At 44.7% G+C, this 21,910-nt stretch overlaps 1 protein-coding gene across 10 annotated transcripts in view; it reads left to right on the top strand.

The window, feature by feature from the left end:
* The first annotated feature begins 3,495 nt into the window (after positions 1-3,495).
* The window catches only part of CLIP1 (CAP-Gly domain containing linker protein 1), a 66,899-nt gene continuing 48,484 nt past the window's right edge, over positions 3,496-21,910 (top strand). For 2 of the 10 annotated variants that reach the window (XM_081123136.1, XM_081123131.1), the window contains exons 1-3: positions 3,585-3,695; positions 20,123-20,316; positions 21,089-21,660. In XM_081123136.1, coding sequence (XP_080979262.1) covers positions 20,202-20,316; positions 21,089-21,660 — 687 coding nt within the window. In that variant the 5' untranslated portion in view covers positions 3,585-3,695; positions 20,123-20,201. Of the gene's footprint in view, positions 3,696-18,032; positions 18,124-20,122; positions 20,317-21,088; positions 21,661-21,910 lie in introns of all 10 variants that reach the window. The other 8 variants (XM_081123129.1, XM_081123134.1, XM_081123132.1 and 5 more) reach the window with 7 other exon arrangements.

Raw genomic sequence — 21,910 nt, 5'->3', positions numbered from 1 at the left:
TTCCCAAAATGGAAATTCTTGATTTTGTTGCTGATTATAAATGTAATACATACTTGTTTTATAAATGCAAAGTAATATAAAGTAAAAGTCCTTCATATATATATATATATATATATATAGATATATATAATCACAAGTTACAAGTTTCAGTTCTCATTGTTCATTGTTCATAGTTTGGTATAACTTCCTGTGCAAATACTAAGAAATTTTTTATTTTTATTTTTAGTATTTTGTATCTATAAGTCTTACAAGTATGTGTTTTAACAAAAATGAGATTATGCTACACTTTCCTTGTCAGTATATGTAATGTATTATTCTTAATGGCTGCATAGTAGCATCAATAGTTTATTCAATATTGTTTACAATTTTTTGTTAAGTGCTGCAGTGAACATTTTAAAAGGTAAACCTTTGCATATTTGTGGAAATATGTGTAGCTATACACATATGCATGTGTACCTATGCATTCCCAGATTTTCAGGTTGAGGATCATTGTATTGGCAATTTTTATTTCTTTGGTGACTTGTCTTTTTATGCTTTGTTCATTCTATGGGTTTACTTGATATATAGGAACTCTTTATTAAAAATATATATCTTTTGTTAAGTACACTGTAAAATTATGTTTTTTATTTGTCATGTTTATTTTCACTTGTTTATGATACCTTTTGCAGTACACAGGTGTCCTATTGTTACGAGTCAAATCTTTGAATCCTTTATGAATTGGCAATTTCCGCGTGATGGTTTATTTTGCAAAATTTTTATTTTGCAAATTCACCATCTGATATCCAATAATGTGGTTATTGACTGAAACTGGTATTGAAAAATTACTTCCTCTCCAGGATTTAAATGATGTAATTAATAAGACTATCCACTTACAACTAAGTTTATTTTCATGTAGATGATTTTACTAATTACTGTCCAAATTCAGTTCACTATGCTTCAACCTATCACTATATTTTAGGCTTTCTTTCTGAATAAAGATTTTTTTTCCTTATATATGGAATAATGAAAAAGTCTAGAAAGAATGACTGAGGCAGAAAAGGCAAAAATATTTTATAACCTAAGCAAAAGAAGGAACAGATGATGCCAAAAAAAAAGTTACGATCCTAATCTTTTTATTGTATCTATGGTAATGGGAAATTCTAACATCACAAATTCTAGATATCATAAGTACATTTTCTAAACAAAATTAACTATCAACAATGTGACGACATTAAGAATTTTTGTAATACAAGGACTCACTGAAAATACAAGTGGTAGCCCCGGACTCAGCTTTCTATGGTTCTAGATAGCCGAGATTGCTTCTCCGTAGGAGTGACCTCATACCAGAGTGAATTCTCAAATGTTTTCAGCTGTGGAGGCTAGCTGCATTAGTCATAAGCGAGGAGTGACACACGAAACTGGATTAGGGCAGGTTGTGGGATTAGACCCAGGGCAAATTTCTCATGGGCTTCAAACACATTTCCTTCTGATCCTACCACACACCTTCCGTGCCTGGCCTAAACCAACTACAATTGTTTGTTGTATTGGTCCAGTTTAAAGTTTTCATATGGGAATATATGGAAGAATATTGACGCCCAGCTATATTAGGGTAGTTGAAAGCTAATACGGGTTTCAACCGTATTAGCAGTTCATGATTTAGAGCAGGGGTGGGGAACCTTTTTTCTGCCAAAGGCCAATTGGATATATCATTTGAGGGCCATACAAAATTATCAACTTAAAAATCAATCTGCTATATTTGGTCAAACATTTAACTCACCCCTAATGTGATGGCTGGAACTGCTTCTCTTTGGTTAGGCCTTGGCAGAGCCAGAGCAAATGATTTTTCAGGGCCCTATAAGGCCTGCGGGCCGGACGTTCCCCACCCCTGATTTAGGGAATCAAAGATCAGGACGGGCATAGCAGGCAGGTGGTAGGAAGAGAATGTGTGGCCTAGCTTTGTGTTTGAAAGAAAGAAACGTTTAAGTTTCTTTGAATGGATTTTAGGGGTTGCCACCACCGCTTTGACCTTGGAGCTAGCAAACCAGGGCGATGTTGAATTAGGAAATAGCATTTTTTTGACTTAAAATGTGAGTCGAGGGGATGGACCCCCAGGTGGATTTGCTTGGTTCCAGCGTCGTGCTTTTCCACTGCAGCGCCCTCCCCTGCTCTGTGCGCGCCCGTGGGTCCCTGCAGCCCCGAGCTTTGAGTAAAGGTCAGCCAAGGGTCACCCTCCCGACGATTCTCCGCCCGGCAGCAGGAGGAAGCCGGGCCTCCTCACCCGCGGCTGAGCCGCTCGCTGCAAAACCCTGGCGGCTGCGAATCCCTCCCAGGAGCTGCGGGGCCGCCGGGGTTGCCATGGGCCGTGGGAGCGAAATGCTGGCCGCCCTCCGCTGCGCCAGCCCAGCGGGCGTCGCTCCCCCCGCCAGCCCCTTTCAGCAGCTTTTAAAAGGGATCCATCCCTGGGCGGGGAGGGGGGAGGAACGCGGCATTACCCAGGCTCGCGTCCAGGCGGCTGGGCGCATGAGAGGGGCCTTTCTCCAACCAACGGAGCCAGCGCGGGGCTCGCTCCACGGGGTTTTTAGCCCGGTCTTTCCCGTGCGCCCCAGGCCGCGGCGGCGCCTTCCAGCTCCCCCGGGACTCCGAGCCCTGGTCCTCCCCGCGGGGGGAAGGGCGCGCCCGGCTCCGAGCCCGTGCGCGCAGCTCCTCCCGGTTTCCAAGGGTTTCTCGCCCAGGGCCTGGGGGGGCGAGGACAGAAAAGACCGAGCCGCCAACTAACCGGCTGGGGTCCAGGCTGCAAAGGGGTCGTGGGGTGCGCCTCGCACACTCGGGCACACTTTCTGAAACGCGGAACTGAAATGCTGAGCAGCCGGAGCGCAAGCTCCTCGGGGTCCCTCGCACCTCCCACCCCAACCGGGTCCGCAGGCTGGTCCCGGGCGGGACAGCGGGCGCGGGTCTCGGCTCGCCTGGGACCCGGCGGGTGCAAACAAAGCTGCCGCGGCGGGCGCCGGCTCCAGGCGCAGAGCGCAGGGCGCAGGGCTCTGGGCGGCTGGGGGCGGGGCTCTGGGCTCGGCTCCGAGGGGTTGGGGGCGGGGCTCTGGGCTCGGCTCCGAGGGGTTGGGGGCGGGGCTCTGGGTTCCGAGCGGCCGGGGGCGGGGCTCTAGGCTCTGTGCTCGGAGCGGCCGGGGGCGGGGCTCTGGGTTCTGGCCTCCGAGGGGCTGGGGGCGGGGCTCTGGGCTCGGAGAGGCCGGGGGCGGGGCTCTGGGCTCTGGGCTCCGAGGGGCTGAGGGCGGGGCTCTGGGTTCTGGCCTCCGAGGGGCTGGGGGCGGGGCTCTGGGTTCCGAGCGGCCGGGGGCGGGGCTCTAGGCTCTGTGCTCGGAGCGGCCGGGGGCGGAGCTCTGAGCTCCGAGGGGCTGGGGGCGGGGCTCTGGGCTCGGCTCCGAGGGGTTGGGGGCGGGGCTCTGGGCTCGCCTCTGGGCGGCCGGGGGCGGGGCTCGGGGCGGCCGGGGGCGGGGCGCGGGGGAGGAGCCGGGCGGTGTCCTGCGCTGGCGGCGCGCGCCCGCCCGGCCCCGCGGCGGCGGCGCGTCACGCTCTCCCCACCCCGCCCCGAGCCGACGAGCCGGGAGGCGGGAGGCGGCGGCTGCTGCTGGTGCTGCTGCTGCGGCGGCCGCAGAGGTGCAGGTGGCGGCGACTGGCGGCGAGCGAGGCGGCGGCCGGCGGTGAGCGGGGCCCTCTCCCTTCCCCGTCCCTCCTCCCCGCGCCCCTCCCGTCATGCGGGGCCCGCGCCGGGCCGCCCGGAGTCCGTGAGGGGGCCGCGTCCGCGCGCCGGGACGCTGCTGGGGCACCCGGGAGCCCTCGGGGGGATGGCCCTGGAGGCCCGCGGTCCCTGGGGCGCTCCCCGGGGAAGCCGGGACTGTGGCCCGCCCTGTGCGCGCCGAGCCCGGCCTTCCCTTCCTCCGCCCGCCTCAAGATGGAGCTTGGACTCCTTGCCCTGCGCCGCCCGGGACGCCGCTCCCGCCCGGCGCCGCGCTCCCCTCCGCTCGGCCCTGGGGGGTCTGGGCCGGGCCAGACCTGTTGCCCCCGGGCGCCGCCGCCGGGCCCCCCGAGCCTTCCCCAGGCCCCCGTTCCCGGGGCCTGCGAGCCGGAACCCAGGGCACCATGGCCGTGGCCTCCGTGGCGGGCGCCGGCCGGCGGGATGGCCCTGGCCTGGCTGGCGGTGGCTTTTGTCCCCGTCACCCTCCTCCCCACCCCCAGGTGGGACTGTGATTCTTGGAGAAGGTGGGTGACACGAGGGGACAAGGATTTCCGAAATCACACCGCTGCTCGGTCCCCCGAACCTCCTGCCTGGGCAGGGGATTGGCCCGGAGGACAGATGACACTTGTTTAGAGGTTATTTTAAAAGCGGAGCCTTCCGATGCCCCTCGTTGGGACGTCCCGGGCTTCAAAAACCTGATTTGGGTTTGGGGGGTGAATCCTGAACTCGGGGCTGTTTGTCCACTTCATGTGGCGTTTCCATCTGGCCGGGGCCGAGCGCCACCCGGTCCTCCCTTCACAGCCCCACCTCTTGGGCAGGGAGAAATTACACGTTAAATGTGCAGTCCTTGTAGATACCCGTTTTTAGCAAAACTTGGGCACCAATTACCGTATTTAAAAAGGAGGGTGGAAAAAATTCTGCAACTTATTTTTTATTTTTGGATGCGGCAGCCTCGCCTTCCTGTTTTAGGTTAGGACAGTGTCTGGCCAGTAAGAGCTCAGTAAGGATTCATGTTGCTGCTGCTGATAAAGGTTATGATTCTGGTTGTCGTTACTATTTTATTATTACTGTTACTTACAGTGTCCACAAGTCCGGAGACTAAAGTCTTTGACTTTGGCTTTTTTTTTTTTAAAAAAGGTGTTGTTTTTTTTTAAATTTTTAAAAACTACAGTTGACATTCAGTATCATAGTGTTTGACTTTGGCGTTGATAACCTATTGCAAGAATCCTCAGGTATGTTGCTCCCCAGCCTGGGGGCATTTTCCCCTCTGAAAATAACAATTAACGTTTATTGAGGGCTTCTTGGGTCAGGCTCTGGGCAAGTGTTTTATATGTTTTATCTCACTAATCAATCTAACACAATGAGGGTGCTGTCACTATCTTCATTTTATAGGGGAGGCTTGGAAAGGTTAAGCACCTTGTCCAGGGTCACACAGCTAATAAGTGGTGGTGTCAGAATTTGAGCTCAGGTATTTTGACTCCAGGTTCTTAATAATTAAATTAGTATAGTAAATCTCTAGCAAGAAGTGAGGCCGGCCTTAATTAAAGCAAAGAAGTGAGTGATTGCTTGGCCGAAGACTGGTGCTGAGTTTTTAGGGTTCAGAGAAAAAATGCATCTTAGGCTTCCCTCTAGGCCTGGTTCAAAGGGGTAAACAAACGAACTAAAACTTGGTGGAAACCTGCAGGTATTCCATCTGAAGATAAAGATTACACCCTTCTCTACTTTTTCAACCTTTTTCAACAATTGCTTAAGCTCCTACGGGTGTCTAAGCACAACATAAGCTCTAATTCCTATTATTTATAAGTTTAGAATTTCGAGCCCTTATTTATATTTAAAATAATTTTTTTTAACCCAGCGTCTAATATTGAGTCTCTCACATCTCACATGACCCATAAATGCATGTGAATTTAACTTAGTAATGTTTGATTCTTGTTTTTTTAAGTGCTGTCTCTGTTGGGACAATAACCATATTAATAAAATTTATAGTGTGATACATGGTAAGAAAAAACAAAACAGGGAAGGGGGAGTATTAAGTTTTAGATAGAATGGTCAGAGGAGACCTTGCTGAGAATGTGACTTTTTAGTAGAAATCTAGAGGAAGTGAGGGAATGTAGATCCAAGAGGGAAGAGGGAACAGCAAGTGCAAAGGTCCTGAGGTGGAGGCTTGAGAGGGGGGCAGATAATTTAAGGCCATAAATGTAGTTCTAAATATATACTTATTAATAGTGCTTTAAAATAGTGAAAGGTACAGAATGCCATGTTATTAGTGACTTTGATGAAGAAAGTTAAAAGTGGGGGAACTGCACTCAAAGAATTGTGTTAACTTACTAAAAGAATTTTGTTAACTTACTAAATTGAACCCGAGCTTATGTTATGTTAAGCAATGCAGAGAGTTTGTTGGCAGTGGAACCCTCAGTGGCTGGCAGAAAGGCTAGACCAATACTTGGATGTTCAGACTTGCTATTGGGTGTATACTTTCCTGTTTGTGTGCAGGATCTTTGCTCAACCCTGGGAGGCCTTGTAACTGATATTTGCAGGTAGAGCTTTTTCCTGGAATTGTGCTCCTGGAAGCAAAGCCTTCCTTTTTTACTCTCAAAAGTTTCATGGTTCAAAATTTATGTTTAATATAAACCTTTATGTTGGTCTCCTAAATCTTAATTGGAAAGCAGTGGGAGGATCACCCTGGATATGATTTTTTTAGTTATCTGTTTAGGGAGGCTTTAAATTGTTATAGCATCTTATATATTTTTAATATATGTAGTATATGTTTTCCCTGTAGATAGAACTCAAAGAATCCATATGCTTTTTTTTTTTAAGCTTTTTTTTTTTTTTTTAATGTCTTTATTGTTTTCAGAGAGAGGAGGGAGAGGGACAGAGACAGAAACATCAGTGATGAGAGAGTCATCAATTGGCTGCCTCCTGCACGCCCCCCACTGGGGATCAAGCCCACAACCTGGGTATGTGCCCTGGAATCGAACCACGATCTCCTGGGTCACAGGTCTATGCTCCGCGGCTGAGCCATGCTGGCCGGGCTCCATGTGCTTTAAATCAGCATTTGAGTTTCAATGCGCTTTTAAGGGAAACCATATTGACTGATGGTACTACATAAGACTTTCAAGACTGACCTCTTCAGATTTCAATCAGGGCAACAGAGCAGGCCCTTTTTTTTTTCTTTTGGTAGGTTGGCAGACTTAATTAACCAACCTTGAATTTGGCCAGGACATCTGGGTTAATATCCTGGCCCTGGCACCAAGTACCAAGGAATCTTGGCCACAGTTAGGCGCTCCCCCCCCCATCCCCCAAGAGTCCATCTGGCACTTCCAGAAGGACAGATTCCACTCATACTAACTCAATGGGTGGGTCTGTTTTTTTAATTGTCTATGTTATCGTGGTTCAGCAACAAAATCTTACAAGTATTCTTTGCAGAACATTAGAAAAGAGGAAGTAGCCCTGTTACAGAATCCCCACTGGGAACCTTCTCTGGTATGTGTTTCCCTGGGGAAATGTACTCATCCACCTGGCCTCAGGAATCCCAATGAGACTACAGAGACATTTTGCCGCCCTAATGTTTTATATGAGCAGAAGGTCTGATATACTTCTGACTTGAATTAAGTAGTTTGATATTTGTGTTCTCCTTTGCTTACTTATGTCTAAGGATAGCTTGGATTAGATTCCAGTTTTAACTCTGCCCATTTTTTACACTTAAAGTTGCCGAGCCCTTGATTCACTGCATCTCTTCTGAAGTTAAGGGCCTAAGATTCAGATGTTCAGAGTGTACATATCGTCCGGAGTCAGGATTTGATGTATAAAGGATGTATAAAACTTTAATGTTTTGTTTTGTTTTTCTGACTCTACAAATCCCTAGTCAAGTAGTGCACTGAAATATTTGGCATATCTTTTTCCTCTCTCAGGAAAGATAAGAGGTATTAGGGATCTTTTACTAAAAATCTCGTAATCAAATCATTTGGCCTCCTGCATTCTCTCTTTAACTGATTTCTTCCATAGAATGATTTCTTTCTTTCTTTCTTTTTTGGTAATCTCCACCCGAGGATATTTTTTCCATTGATTTTTTTAGGGAGAGTGGAAGGAAGATGGGGGGGGAGAGAGAAACATGGGAACTGGGGATCGAACTTTCAACCCAGATACACTCCCTTGACCAGGAATGGAAGCCACGATCCTTTGGTGCTCGAATCATCGTGCTAACCACTGACAACATGGGCCAGGGCACCTCCCTAGAATGCTTTCTTATTGGAGATGCTATGTTCTAATACCTAAGGCAGGAAGGGACCTGTTTAGACTTTTCTTTTCCAGGCTATGGAATAAATAAACTTTATAGGCAGGATAGATGTGGTACAGTACTGTAATTTTTAAAAATTTTTTAAGGAACTGCCATGCTGTTTTCCACAGTGACTGTATCATTTTATATTTCCCCCAACAGTGTACAAGGGTTCCACTTTGTCCATAACCCCTGCCAACATTTGTTATTTCCTGGTTTTCTTTTTTTTTAATTGTAGTTATCCTAATGTTTGTGAGGTGGTATTCTTAGTGTAGTTTTTATTTCCATTTTTTAAATGATTAATGATGTTGAGCATCTTTCATGTGCTTATTGGCTATTTCTATAGCTTTGAAAAAATGGCCATTCAAGCCTTTCCAACCTTGAATTTGGCCAGGACAATTTGAATCTGGTTGGTTGTTTTTTGTTGAGTTTACCAGTTATCTTTTAATTCATATATTCATCAGGCGTTTATTGAGCGCCTAATGTAGGGAAGCAGTAGCTCAGGTGTTGGGGATACAAGTTGAGTAAAACAGGCACACATTCTCCCTGGGGGGAACTCAGGGCTATAAATGGAAGTGAGCTTATGAGCAAGAATTCAGCCCTTTGCCTGGCAGCAAAGCCCAACCGTGTTACCTTATGGAACCTTGTATAAACTGCTCAGCCTTTTGGAGCTCAGTTATCTGATCTGTAAATTGGGGATGATGGCTACTTCCAGTACTCTTTGTGACGATTAAATGAACTTATGTAAAACTGAGTACATGTTAGAACTCTTCTTTCCCCTTCCCTTTATTCCCTGTGGCTCTCCCGACTTCCCATTGCTAAAGGAATCAACACCTCAGTCTTCTTCTTTCATTTAAGTTAGAATGGAGGGAAAACCCTCTTCTACTACTACGGGAAATGAGCACCATTCTTCCTGCCATGGTTTAGAAAGTTGAGTTGAGTAGGAGTGCCTTGCCAGTACTGAAGGCCATATTTTAATTGAACAGTTGCCACTCAAGAACTTGTCATTTGTGAGGAGTTAAATATTCAGCATGGAAAAACAACTCGTGCTCCTCATGTCAGAACTTGTGCCTTTCCAGATTTCAGGCCCTTTAGTGTGTGTGTCAGTTTTATTTTCCATGGCTTAATGACAGGAGTGGTGGTGGTGAGGTCTTTCTAAGGTAGAACCTGTTGTGTGTCTGTGTAGAAGCTGATCAGAACGGGTAAGAAAATAACAATGAGGTTGAGTGTTAAGATCCAGATGACACCAATTTCTAGTTTCCATTTATAGCGTGTAGGGTGGTTGTATAGCAAACTATCTTAGGGGCTTGTGAGTAAATTTAGTACAGTGTTACCTTCTCTTGAAATAGCCAGGTATCTTCGGTAGGTATTGTGAAAATAGAAATGTGGTTATTTTTTCCATTGACTCTAAAGACCTATGACCCTGGGGTGGGGAACCCCAATAAATGTACATCACTCAGAGGGGAGGGGGAAGTACATCCCTAAGGGAGGGGGAATGTCCCAACTATTAAATTTGCTCATTTGCAAAGTGAAAATAAGAAAGCTTTTATAAAGAGAAAAAAGCCAACACGGAAGTAACTGATTCGTGTGTGAGTTGTCTTTGTGCCCCTTTCTTGTTCAGAACAAACAGTTGGTATGTGTTTGCTTTGAGTGGGGGCAGATCAGGCACTTTTACTCATCAGCATACTTTAGGCTGGGAGTCTTTCACCTGGAGGTTGGGCTTTAAGTCCTAGACTGTTAAGTAACTGGGACCTTAACAAGTGATTTCACTTTTTAGAAGTGTTTTCCTCAGCAGTAAAATGAGGAAGTTGAACTAGATTGCCGAGGTCTCTTCTGAGTGAAATTTTATGATGCTATATTAAGCACAGTTGCTCCTTTTTATGAATTAGTATAATTGACTGCTGTCGACCTATTAAGTTCGTTCTTCTGGGAGATACTAACCAGGCCTAGTCATTTCAACCCTTTTAAGATCTGTCTTAAGTTGAAGGTATTTGAGTTACAAAGGCACAGGATTTTGTAGAAACTTGTGTTAAATAAGCAAAATAGCTCAAATTATTCAGCTTTTCATGTCTGCCCCCACTCTCCCCTTTTCTGTTCTTTGGCAGATGGAGGAACTTTGGGAGGCTGCTTATTTTTTGCTCCGATCTAAGTAGCAGGAACATAAAATAAATCTTCACTCAGACTGAGCTGTACAAAGATGCAGGCACTTTGCACCATGGCCCAGAGTTCCAAAAACTTGTCTCATGCTCCAGCTTGCTTTGCCTTAACTGCATTTTGGCCCCCTCTCCTTTTTACTTATTTTTACTTTTAAAAAATATCTCTATTGATTTTGGAGAGGAAGGATGGGAGAGAGAGAGACAGAAACATCAATGATGAGAGAGTCATCAACTGGCTGCCTACTGCACGCCCCCTACTGGGGATTGAGCCCAAAATCCCGACATGTGCCCTGACTGTGAATTGATCCAAGATCTTCTGGATCATAGGTTGATGCTCCACTGCTGAGCCACACCAGCTGGGCTTTCCTCCTTTTTAAAACTGCTGGAGACTTTGAAACTCTGGGTACAAATTGTATTCTGTACTGTGTCATACACACTTTAAGTTTTAAACATGTAATTTTCAAGCACAAAATAATTTTTTAAAGGGTTATATCTACCTATTGATACCCTGAATGTTGACTTTATTCAGCAGACATCCTAAACTTGAGTCTCTAATTACTTAAAATTTTACTTCTGACTTTGATGGAAAGAGGTGGCAGAGCTTTGTCAGTATCTTATGTGATATTCTCAAACCGTCACTTAAGGTTGGTAGGCCGATTTCATAAATTGCTTTGTTAAGGGCTCTGCCAGTTAGAAGTTGGAAGTACAACTCCCTTGTAGCACCATTTGAATTAAGGAGCCAATTAATTTTTCCCCTCACTGGCTCGTGTCAGTCCTTTAGTGTCTAAATGGACTTTCACAATGATCTTTTTAAACGGTGACTGTACTATTTGCTTATCTTTTATCTTTTGTACTTTACCCTGGCTGGAGAATGCAGTTTTTGTTTTTTAATTGAGTTAATTTAAAGCTGTTTGAGTCTGGCCTATTTAAGAAATTGTATCCTATATCATGTATGAAATATCCATAAATACATATGCAGATAAACATCAGTGCAAATAGATCTTAGTGGTCCTCTGGTACAGTGAGGTGACAGGAGGCTAAGGAAGACCCAGAGTTCTGCTTCCTGAAGTCTTCCTGATATTTTTTGGCTGGGACGTTCCAGTGAGTGCTTTCCTTATGAGTCCAGAGTGATGAAAGCAATAGGGCCTATCCAGATGTGAGAGAACAATTGGAAAGTTCCCAGGGGGTGGAAATCTTTGAGGAAATATTGATGTTGACTGTTCTTGTCAGTGGAGTAAAAAAAGGACAGTTTGCATTCCTTTAATACTCAGTAAACTTTTGCTCAGGGATCCACCTTGGATCTGAAATTAATAAGGGATGGCCCCTTGTAAGTGAAGACGGTGACGACCATGTCTTTGAAGAGTAGCTGTGATCACTCTTATTCTGACACATGGCTCTTTGGAGTTAGTCTAAGTAAATCCTGTAAAACAAGGGATAAACTTGAGAGGGAGTTGTGGACCTGAACGGAAGTATTGACAGGTGGTACCACATAGTTAAGTTGGTGTTTTTTACATTTTACCTGTTTTTCTCATGTCTTCTTTTCCCTTCCTTAAACTGATTTTATTATTTTGTGTTATGTTTTATAATGGTTTGTGAAATGTATAAATTTGGCAGTACAAGAATATAAGCTCTGACTTCAGCTTGTGGATTAGCTGTAAGTTTATCAAAAATAACTTAAATGAACTGCGAGGGAGGCATCAGGCAACTTCGCACCTTGACTGACCACTCATGTGCTTGCCAGGTACTCTGCCCTGGAGGAGAGGCCTCCCTCTCCATCCCCCATGGAATATTCTGTGTGTTTGTTCAGACTAACTGGTTTCCCAGATGTTGAAAAGTGGGACAGTGCCCCCCCCCCATCTTACAGTTTAAATAATAGTCAAAGGCAATTTACTCAAGGTTGGGGGAGAAATATCCAATTAGTAAGAAACGAGTTACTGACAACTGAAGTCACATCCTTTACCCCTTTCTCCCACAGTTTTCCCTGCAGTCCTCAAGCCTGTCTTTCCAAAAGTCCTTATCACATGGGGTTGGTTTCCTGCAATCAGAAAGACTGCAAAAGCTAAGCTGCTTCTGTAGAGTACCTACCGCTCTCCCTCCCTCTGTGCTTGAAATGCTGCCTCCCGCTATAGGGCCTTACTGCCAGGCTCCAACTCTCAGGATCCTTTCTTGTAGCTTGAGACACGCTTATTAAATTTTCATCTGTAACTCAATCGCCGTACTTTGCTTTGAGTTCTGTGTGGGCGTATTTTCAAACTCCAAGTGTTGAGCTGTCAGTTTTACTGGGCCTTGTGCTATATACAAGCAGGGCTTCTTTATACATTACATATCCCATCAAATGGGGGTTTTAAAGGTAAATGCTATTTTTTCTCTTAAGAACAGTTAAATTATTCATAGTTTTTTATGAAAGAGACTTTGTGCTCTTTTCCTCACTTATGTGTTGTAATGATGTAGGAAAGACATTTGTTGTCTACTCAGGGGGACTTGGGGTATCTGTGCCCCAAGTTCATTATCAGTGCCAATCCCAGAGCTACTTTCTCTTCTGCCTCAAACATGTATTCTAGACCTGTAATGTCCAGTGCAGTACCCTAAGCCACATATGGCTGTTAAGCATGTGAAATGTGGTTAAGTCTAATTTGAGATGTGCTCTAAGTATAAAATACATAATAGATTTCAAAGACGTAGTGTGAGAAAAAAGAATGTGAAATAGCTTATTAATTTTCATATCGATTACATTTTGAAGTCATATTTTGGATATATTGGATTATATAAAATGTTATTCATTTCAGCTGTTTCTTTTTAATTATTTATTTACTTAAATATTTTAGTTGATTTTTAAAGGGAGAGGAAGGGAGAGAGAGAGAGAGAGAAAAACATTGATCTGCTGCCTCCTGCACGTCCCCTACTGAGGATCGAGCTCACAACCCAGGCATGTGCCCTCACCAGGAATCGAACCTGCAGCCTTTCTGTGCACAGGCTGATGCCCAACCAAGCCACACCAGTGAGGGCTCTTTTTAATTTTTTAAAACATGGTTACTAGCAAATTCAAAATTTTACATTTGTCTCGCATTATATTTGTATTGGACTGCACTGTTCTGTAAGAGTATAGTAGAATGATATAATTTGAGACTTATGGCTCATGTATACTACTGAGGTAGTAATTGAGCAGCTTGCCTATAGCTGCATTGACCTACTTTTAGGAGGCTCCAGGGTTGGGAAATCCTCTAATGCTGTCGTGTTCATCAAATGCTTAGGGAGGGATGAGTTCCAGTTACTTAATGCTCTAGTAAAAAAATCGCAGTAGTCCAGCATTTGGTGGATTCTTCTTTTGATGCTGAGTCAGTTCAGGACTTTTTAGAACTCCTGGTATGTACCACATATTTTTCTAGGTCCTTTGGATGCAGAGACAGATCTCATCTCTGAGCACGAGGGACTTAGTCACAGCATGATATGCAAACAAGACGGGAATGAGCGTGATTCATGGTTCAGTAATAGAAGACTGCACAGTGGCGAGAGTAGCCCAGAGGAGGAGGAGGGGGGCAGGAAGCGTAGTCAGGAAGACCCTGGAGGAGGTGCGGCTGCTTGTACTCTTAGAACCAATTCCTGAGAAAGTGTGGGCTTTGGGTGTAGAAACAGCCCATTTGCTGACGAGGCATAACTGTACCCTTCCCTTCTCTGGACTTTAAGCACAGTTCAGCTAGGATGTGAGATGTGTTTAAATTGGTCCCCTGCAGGCCCATCAGCTTATTGATTATATTGATAGTCTTTTGTGAAGTTATAACCTTCCGTGTTTTACTTGAAGAAAACATGTAAATGCTCTTCAGTTTTGTTTCCTTCAGCCTTTTCTGTATATACGGACATACACATGTGAAGAACTGAAAGGGGGAAAAATAGAAAAACTTGCCATTTTTTTAGTGGAAACGCAAGTCAGTTTGGAGAGCTACCCAGTGTTGTGTAATGTTTCCAGTGGCCGAAGCAGACGAGCTCAGGTTACATTGCGTCTCTGTGTGTTGGGGGTGGGGGACAGCAAGTGACACAGCACACGACACTTACATAACCATGACTTCAGGGAACAGGATCAAGCTGTGAATGAACATCTCAAGCTCAAGAATATGATATTAGAACACAGCCTTTGAATTTTTCTCCCGTTTGGCTTGAAAATCAGCCTCAAAAACCTTTCTCTCAGACTAGACTTCCGTGACTCTCGGATCTTCTTTCCCTTTGGTTGTTAAGTTCATGGGCACATAGCGTTTTAGGATTAGAAGGGAGCTCAGAAGTCTCAGAGTGCAGTTGTCTACAGGTAAGTCACTTAGCCTTCCTGCTGCCGGATGTCTTTGGGTTCCCTCTGTTGTAGCCTGCAGCCCTTTCCTGGAGGCCCAGCGAGAAACTCTTTCCTGGCAGATTAAATTCATGGCCAATTCTTAGACTCTCCTTTGCCTCCCAACACAATTTCCAGATGTAGTAAATAAAGGAGTGTGTTCGTTTTGCTGATGGGACGAAACGGACTCTGAAGGGACTTAGGCTGAGTGTGGAGCTGTGATTTGCCTTGGATGATACAATGGAGTGTGCCAGGAGATGCTGAGCTTGTTAGAAGCTGATCTTATCAGAGTTGTCTTCCTTCTGCACTGATGGCAGAGGACTCTGCTTACCAGCTGCCGTCACTTCCCTTTTGCGTTTGAATCCTTGCCCTTTCACTTGAGTTTGGATCTGAAATCCAAAACAGTGGAACCACAAGAGGGTGGAGTTAGAAATGGATCTTATCTAATCAGTATCTTCAGGATATGAAGGTCTGGGGAGGGGTCGTATACTTATTTGAGGTCATTCAGCTGGGAAGTCCTGGTGTTCATTACGTAGTCTAATTTTCTTTTTATACATTTGTATTTTTAAGCCACAAATTTTTTATAGGTAAAGTAATAAAACAAAAACTAAACAAAACCTTAAGAAATCAGAGAAGAATTGTGTTCCTTTTTATTTGACCATGATTTACACTATGCTTGTTTTAGGGAACTGCTTGTTTTGAGGAACCTCTTATTTCTGTAAATTGCTTAAGTGTTTTTTAGGTTATGAAGGGTTGAGAAGGCAGCGTGGTTTGGATTTTACTAAAACATCCTCTACAATAAAAATTTTGTGTTAGATGTCAAATATATAGTTATCAACTCATCACCAATCTTCTTATGTTAGTTTTAGTTGGCTGTAGTACTTTTACTTATTTGTATAATTATGCTTTTTTGTGGTATGAAGCACTTCTGTCTCAGGTGCTTATCCTAAAAGTTTTTTTGAGCAGCTTAGCCAGGATGATTGCAAAGCTCTAAGCAAAGTTTCCGATCTCTTTGCCCCACTGTATTAGGTAAGATAAGCTAGCTGCTGTAACAAGCCCCACTAAGTTTAGTGACTTACAGATGAAAGTTTATTTTCAGTTATGGAAAAGCCCGGGGTAGGTTTTTCCTGATGAGGGAGTGGGGAGGAGGGGCTCAGGGGTTAAGGCTTCTTCCATGTGGGGACCCCGCGGTCCCAATCCGTGCCTTTGACGTTGCCCAGCTTGTCTTCATCAGGCCTTCGCGAGGGCCTAGAGCGTGGGGGGTCGCACGTGGGAAGATTTTATGGGCTAGGCCTAGAAGTGGTGCACAGGTCACACGCTTCGCTGCAAAGGGAGCTGGGGAATATGGCCTGTTTCTCCCGGAAGGAAAATGCTTGGCGACCCTGGACCCCGCCACTGCGCGCGCATCCGCGTCTCGTCCTGCGTGCGCCCGGCTCGTTCCCTCGCCGAGAGCGGCCGGGGCCGGTTGGTTGGGCGTCACCCGCGCACCTTCGGGCACGTGCCTGGGCTGCGGGCTCGGTCCCCGGGAGAGGGCGTGCATCGTGTTTCGTTTTCACAGCGATGTTTCTCTCCCCTCCTGTCTCTCTAAAAACTAACTAAAAAAATAAATAAAAATCTTTAAAAAAAAAGAAAGAAAGCAGCCCAGTCTGCTTCCTAAGTCCCTGGTTGAAGCCATTTTATTGTGGCTCAGAAATCATTAATATTTTTTTTACTGCTAATGAAATTATACCTGTTCATTAAGTAAAATTTGAGAAACCCGAGAAAATGCAAAGATGAAAACTAACAGTAATCCCAGCACCTGCGGGTAATTATTATTAATCCTGTGTTATATTTCTTTCCAATTAAAAATTTTTTAATCATGTAGAACTATTAATAAAATTTCACTAATTCGTATTTTGTGCTGGCTTGCAAATGCCAAAACTCAGGAGGGTGGTAAAAATAACAATCTGGGGATTTTGTCTTTTCTCAGCAAAGATAGACTGTTGCAGAACTGTGGTGAGGTTTTGCACTTTTGGCGTTTTTGAAAGGAGCTTCTTGTTTACACATAATAATCCTCACTTCACAAACAGTAAATACTGAGGCTGGTGAAGTTAGCGATGTATTAAAATGGCAAGGCAGGGATAACGTTTAAACTTTCTGATCACTTCCTACTCAGTTTTCAGAATTCTTAAATATACCTTCATTTTCAAGGAGAGAAAACTAAGGAAAGGTGCTTCAAATTGAACCCAAATAAAAACTTGAAAACGTGAAAGATATAAAAATACGTTTCTGGGGGTGAGCTGAGTTCTTAGGTGGGTGTGCTTTTCTCTGCTTACCTGCGTTGCTTTTTGGTCAGCATTGGGGAAGATGCTGCTGATCTGAGATGGGAGGATAATTTATTGGGAGAGAAGGTACGTTTCCTGAGTCATCAGCTCCAGATACAGGGATACAGGACCTTTTGGTTTTTCCTTAAAGTGCTGAGGTTGTATCCTAGAGGCAGACCAGCATCAGAATTCCTGCTTGTGAGGTCATTGTCATGACCTCACAGCCAGGATTGCTCAAAATGTTTGCCCAGCTTCTGGCAGGATATGAGCAAGGCCTGGGCCGATTCTCCAGACACCATGAGGTACCGCTGTGTCCCATATTGCCAGATTTGTGTTGGCTTTTCTGTGACTTCCTGTGGATAAAAAGTGGACATTGATGTTAGGCCCTCCATAGTTCACTGAAAAAGATTTGTATAACGAAAATCACTGTTTTAAAACATCCTCTGGCAGAACATTTAATAACAGAAAACTCAATAGAAGAGCAGAGATATTTTACTGTGTGAATGAGTATGTGGTTAACCATTTGCTATGACAGCGGCATTGCAATTGCCAGTAACCATTGGCTCTATTTACTATGAAATTTCTAAGGTTTACTTCCCTAAAAGAAATGATTATGCCCTCTTAAATTTGTTATATAGATCAGATCTCAGAGTTAAATCACAAACCAGGATGTTTTATCTAGTTCAACATTTTTGCTTATTTCAGGCCTGGCTTTTTTTGTCTCTTAAAATAAACCTGTAGGTTACGCAGAAATAAATAACACTGTTCATCTAATGTTGATGTTTAGCAACAAAGCTTCCTATTTTTAGGTGGAACCATAAATGTCTTCATGACAAGAGTGTCAGAGGAGATCGGGCAGCTGAGCCATATACATCCTGGAGCCTTTTCCCCGCATCCGTAGTTGGTGCTTGGAAGTAGATTGCTCTTCCTGCTTCTCACTGTTGAGAAGGTGCAAGCAAAACAGTAGCTATTTTTCAACTGTTCAGAAGTGAGTTGAGTTCTAGAGATAAATATTTTATAAGTGGTTCTTGGCTTGAAAAAATATTAGAACTATGGCATCAGTCAGTGGTGTAAATAGAGGATTCTGGGATCGTGTGTATAGTGTATGTTGCAATCTTGTTTGGAAAGTGAGATTATAGAGTAATGTGACTGACTTACGTTTTGTGCTTTGTGAATTCTTGGTGCTTTACATATGTAGGTCGTTTTAGTGATGCTGGGACTAATGTTTTCATTGTGTCTCATCTTTTCTAAGGACTCTGGAGTCACACTTGTGTTCACATCTGCTTCTAGTCAAATGAAGAAATGCATGTGTTAATCTGAGGCTCTCCTTCACTTAAGAGAGGGTAAGAGTAATAGCTAATCCATCGCATCGTAAGGCTTAAGTGGGATGATAATGTGCATAACAGTTATTTTAAATTACTATATTCTGTGTTATGGTCCTTACGTGTTGGGGGGGGGGAAGAAGGGTAGTTTGTCCTATTTTAGGTAGTTTGTCTTTATTCAGTGAGCATGGGCATCAAAAATTCTATTATGTCCAGCGTATTAGTAGAGCAAGAACATCCCCCCCCCCCTTTTGCCTGTGTTTTGGATTGATTACTTTCAACATGACACTCGCTGACTTTGAAGCATTGTGCAGGAGTGTTGCTTTTGGTCATTACATTTTGTGGATGACCACAACCAAGGCTTTGATCTTTCGTTTCTCAGTAAATTGGTTTTTTAGAGTAAGCTCGACATGCCATTCAGTAATAATGCATGAAGCAGAAGCTTAAATTGGAAGATTAAAAACCCAACATCATTGTTCCCAATTCTTTTATTGAGACAGACTAGACTTCTCTCCTTCATTAAATCTTGGCCACAGTTCCCTGCTTTGGGATTCATGTACCTTGGGTGGACTGGGAGCTAGGGGCATGAAGACTATACAACTGAAGTTGTCAGCTTTGAGTTTGTGACCCTTCTTAGGTTCTTGATAAGCACTTGCCTCTGTTTCTCAGGCTGAGGCTTAGTCAGATTTTTGTGAGTTTAGGAGGATGTTGAGCTGCAAGGTTTGAAATTGGCCAAGGCTTGCCTTGTTGCTTTTCGTGGTGGTTTCCAAAAATTCTCTTCAGAGAGGAGTGCTTGACCTGAGCCCAAGAGTCCACTGCTGCGGCTGAGTGAAATATTTTAAGGACAACGTCTTCTCTTTTCGTCACCATCATCGTGTTTCCTGGACCATTGTGCCTCCTTTGTCTGTCCTGTTCTCCTGCCTGACTCTTGTCACTTTGATGATGCTGGGCTGAGGTGAAGAGTGGTGGGCCTCACGGTCATTCCTGCACTTAGCCTGTCCCCGTCCTCCTCAGATTTTTTGTACATGTGAGGAGCCTTTCTCAGCTGAGTCCAGAGGGGACTCAGCCAGTCCCCTCTCATCGGTCTAAGCAAGGAACTGCGTGCAGCTTGTAGGTCGTGTGTGGAGGGTCTGACAGTAAAGCAAGTGGTTTCAAATCTGACTCTAAACTGGAACCACTGGCCTGAGACCAAAGTTGTAGATTCATACCTGATACTGAGTAAATCAGAAGTTTACTGTGTTTCTGTAGACAGAACAAAGTTAATTTTCCTTCAGCATTTCCTAGATACAGCTTTTCCTAGAGTTTGAACCCTTCTCTAACATATACATATTTTTGTATTGAGTATTGCATAATTCTTTGAATTTAAAAAAATACACAGCTAAAATAGACTTGCGGTCAATAAAACTTATGCAATACAGAAGCGAATGGAGTGAAAACTGAAAGCTCTCCTCTCCTCCTCCACTAAGTTAGGTGCACCTTTTCCTGAGCCCTCTTTCGCAGATTGTGTGTTTGTAGGCACTGTATGTACTGAGCTGGTATTATTAGATACTATAAAGAAAAGTGAATATATTGCTAGTGTGAGCTACTTGTCTTCAGGATAGCAAATTGCTTTAAACCCACCTCAGCAGCATTTTGTGTTTTTAATATCTAGTGTTTCCTAGGTTCCTCAGTTCAGTGCAGAGATGGTTTATTATCATAGATAAGAAAAAGTTCAGGCTTTGAAAGCTATTTTATTTTATTCTAAATATCTTTTTATTGGTTTCAGAGAGAGGAAGGGAGAGGGAGAGAGAGGTAGAAACATCGATGACAATCAGCTGCCTCCTTCACGTACCCTTCTGGGGACTGGGCCTGCAACTTGGCATGTGCCCTGACTGGGAATCGAACCAGTGACATCCTGGTGCATGGGACGCCCAACCAATTGAGTCACACTGGCTGGAGTGAAAGCTGCTTTAATAATAACTGTAGTTTCTACCTTCTTTCTCCTATAGATTCTATACTCTTTTTATATTTTTCTCTGCAGATTTCACCCAGAGACTGATTTCCCTGTAGAACCACCTGCAGCTGTATCCATGGTCGGGGAGAGATAGTGGAGCAGGCACATGAAAAGCAGCTCTGCCATACCGAGGACAATGAGTATGCTGAAGCCAAGTGGGCTCAAGGTCCCTACCAAGATCCTGAAGCCCGGCAGCACAGCCCTGAAGACGCCCGCTGCTGGTAATGCCTTACGTTTTCCTTCAGAGCCAATATGCTACAGTCCCCTCTGAAGACTCTAATGTGAGGATTTTAAAAAGACCATCTTATAAAACTTCATATTCTTGAAAAATATTTGAAAAGGCTTTAATGAATAGAATATAGCATTTTATGTCTAAAAGTCTGAGTCAGTGAAGAGTTTACCTTGTAGGTTGTCTTTATTTCGTTCAGTTGATTTCATGTCGGGTGATAAGTAGTTGTCGAGCTAAGTGCCTTCAGCGTTCGACGCTACAGTGCTGAGGGACGGGCGCATTCTGCCGGCGTGGAGCAACGGTGGCGGCTGCGGCACGAGCGCCCCCTTCAGTAACCCGAATGCGGGTTTCTGGCTCAATGGTCCTCGTCTGGTCGGCTTTCCCTGGCTGCTCAAATGGGGGAACGAAGCCCATCTCGGGATCTGAGGGCATGTTCAGAGTGGGGGTGAAGTAAAGAATGAAATCAGGCCTGTGTTATGAGCTTTGGAAAAGGACCAGTTTTCTTCTTTCTTATTTTACCTTCTTCAAATCTTAATTGCAAGTAAGGATTAAATCTCACCAGCTCCCTGAGGTTCAACAGCACTGAAAGTGATAGCGCTGGATCAAGTAATTTTTGTCTCCTTGTTAAAAAAGAAAGAAGGAAAAGCAGAATTCCTCTGGAGGAGTGGCCGCTCCTGTTGCTTTGGGCTGTCCCTAGTTTATTTCCCTTTAAGTTGGGAGTTACCTGAAATTGAATGTCCTCTGATCCTTTCTTCCGTTTCCAGTTGCAGCTCCAGTAGAAAAAGCAATCTCCAGTGAAAAGGCATCCAGCGCTCCTTCCTCGGAGACGCAGGAGGAATTTGTGGATGACTTTCGAGTCGGGGAGCGAGTTTGGGTGAACGGAAACAAGCCCGGATTTATCCAGTTCCTGGGAGAAACCCAGTTTGCACCGGGCCAGTGGGCCGGGATCGTTTTAGATGAGCCCATCGGCAAGAACGATGGCTCGGTGGCAGGAGTTCGGTATTTCCAGTGTGAACCTCTGAAGGGCATATTCACCCGGCCGTCCAAGCTGGCGAGGAAGGCGCAGGCAGAAGAGGAAGCTAACGGCCTGCAAACGACTCACGCTTCCAGAGTGAGTTCGCCTCTGTCCACTCCTGCAGCCAGCATGACGGGCTCCTCCCCAGCCACCCCCTCAGGTATTCCTCAGAAGTCGTCCCAGCCAACAGCAAAGGACCCTCCAGCTACACCGCCGGCCACCAACCTTACAAAAACGGCCAGTGAATCTATTTCCAACCTTTCAGAGGCTGGCTCCATCAAGAAAGGGGAGAGAGAGCTCAAAATCGGAGACCGAGTACTGGTGAGTCCAGACACCCAAGTCGTGTTGAACTGAGATGTACTGATCACTGATGAGTGGTTGACATACAGGCTCAGAGTTGTTCTGGAGGGGTGACCACTCACCGAGAAATTAATCAGCTCTTCTGGTTGTTCAGTTTATGTGTAAACGTACTACAGATTAGAACCTGGCCATGTAGCTTGAGCATAGTATGAGCGTAAGTTTGCCGTCATCGACTCTGGTTTAATCTCCCAGTTTAGCCAAAAGAATATTG

This window comes from Miniopterus schreibersii (genome assembly GCF_964146895.1).
Source record: "Miniopterus schreibersii genome assembly, chromosome: 20".
Classification (NCBI taxonomy): domain Eukaryota; kingdom Metazoa; phylum Chordata; class Mammalia; order Chiroptera; family Miniopteridae; genus Miniopterus; species Miniopterus schreibersii.
This window is presented reverse-complemented; position numbering and strand designations above follow the sequence as displayed.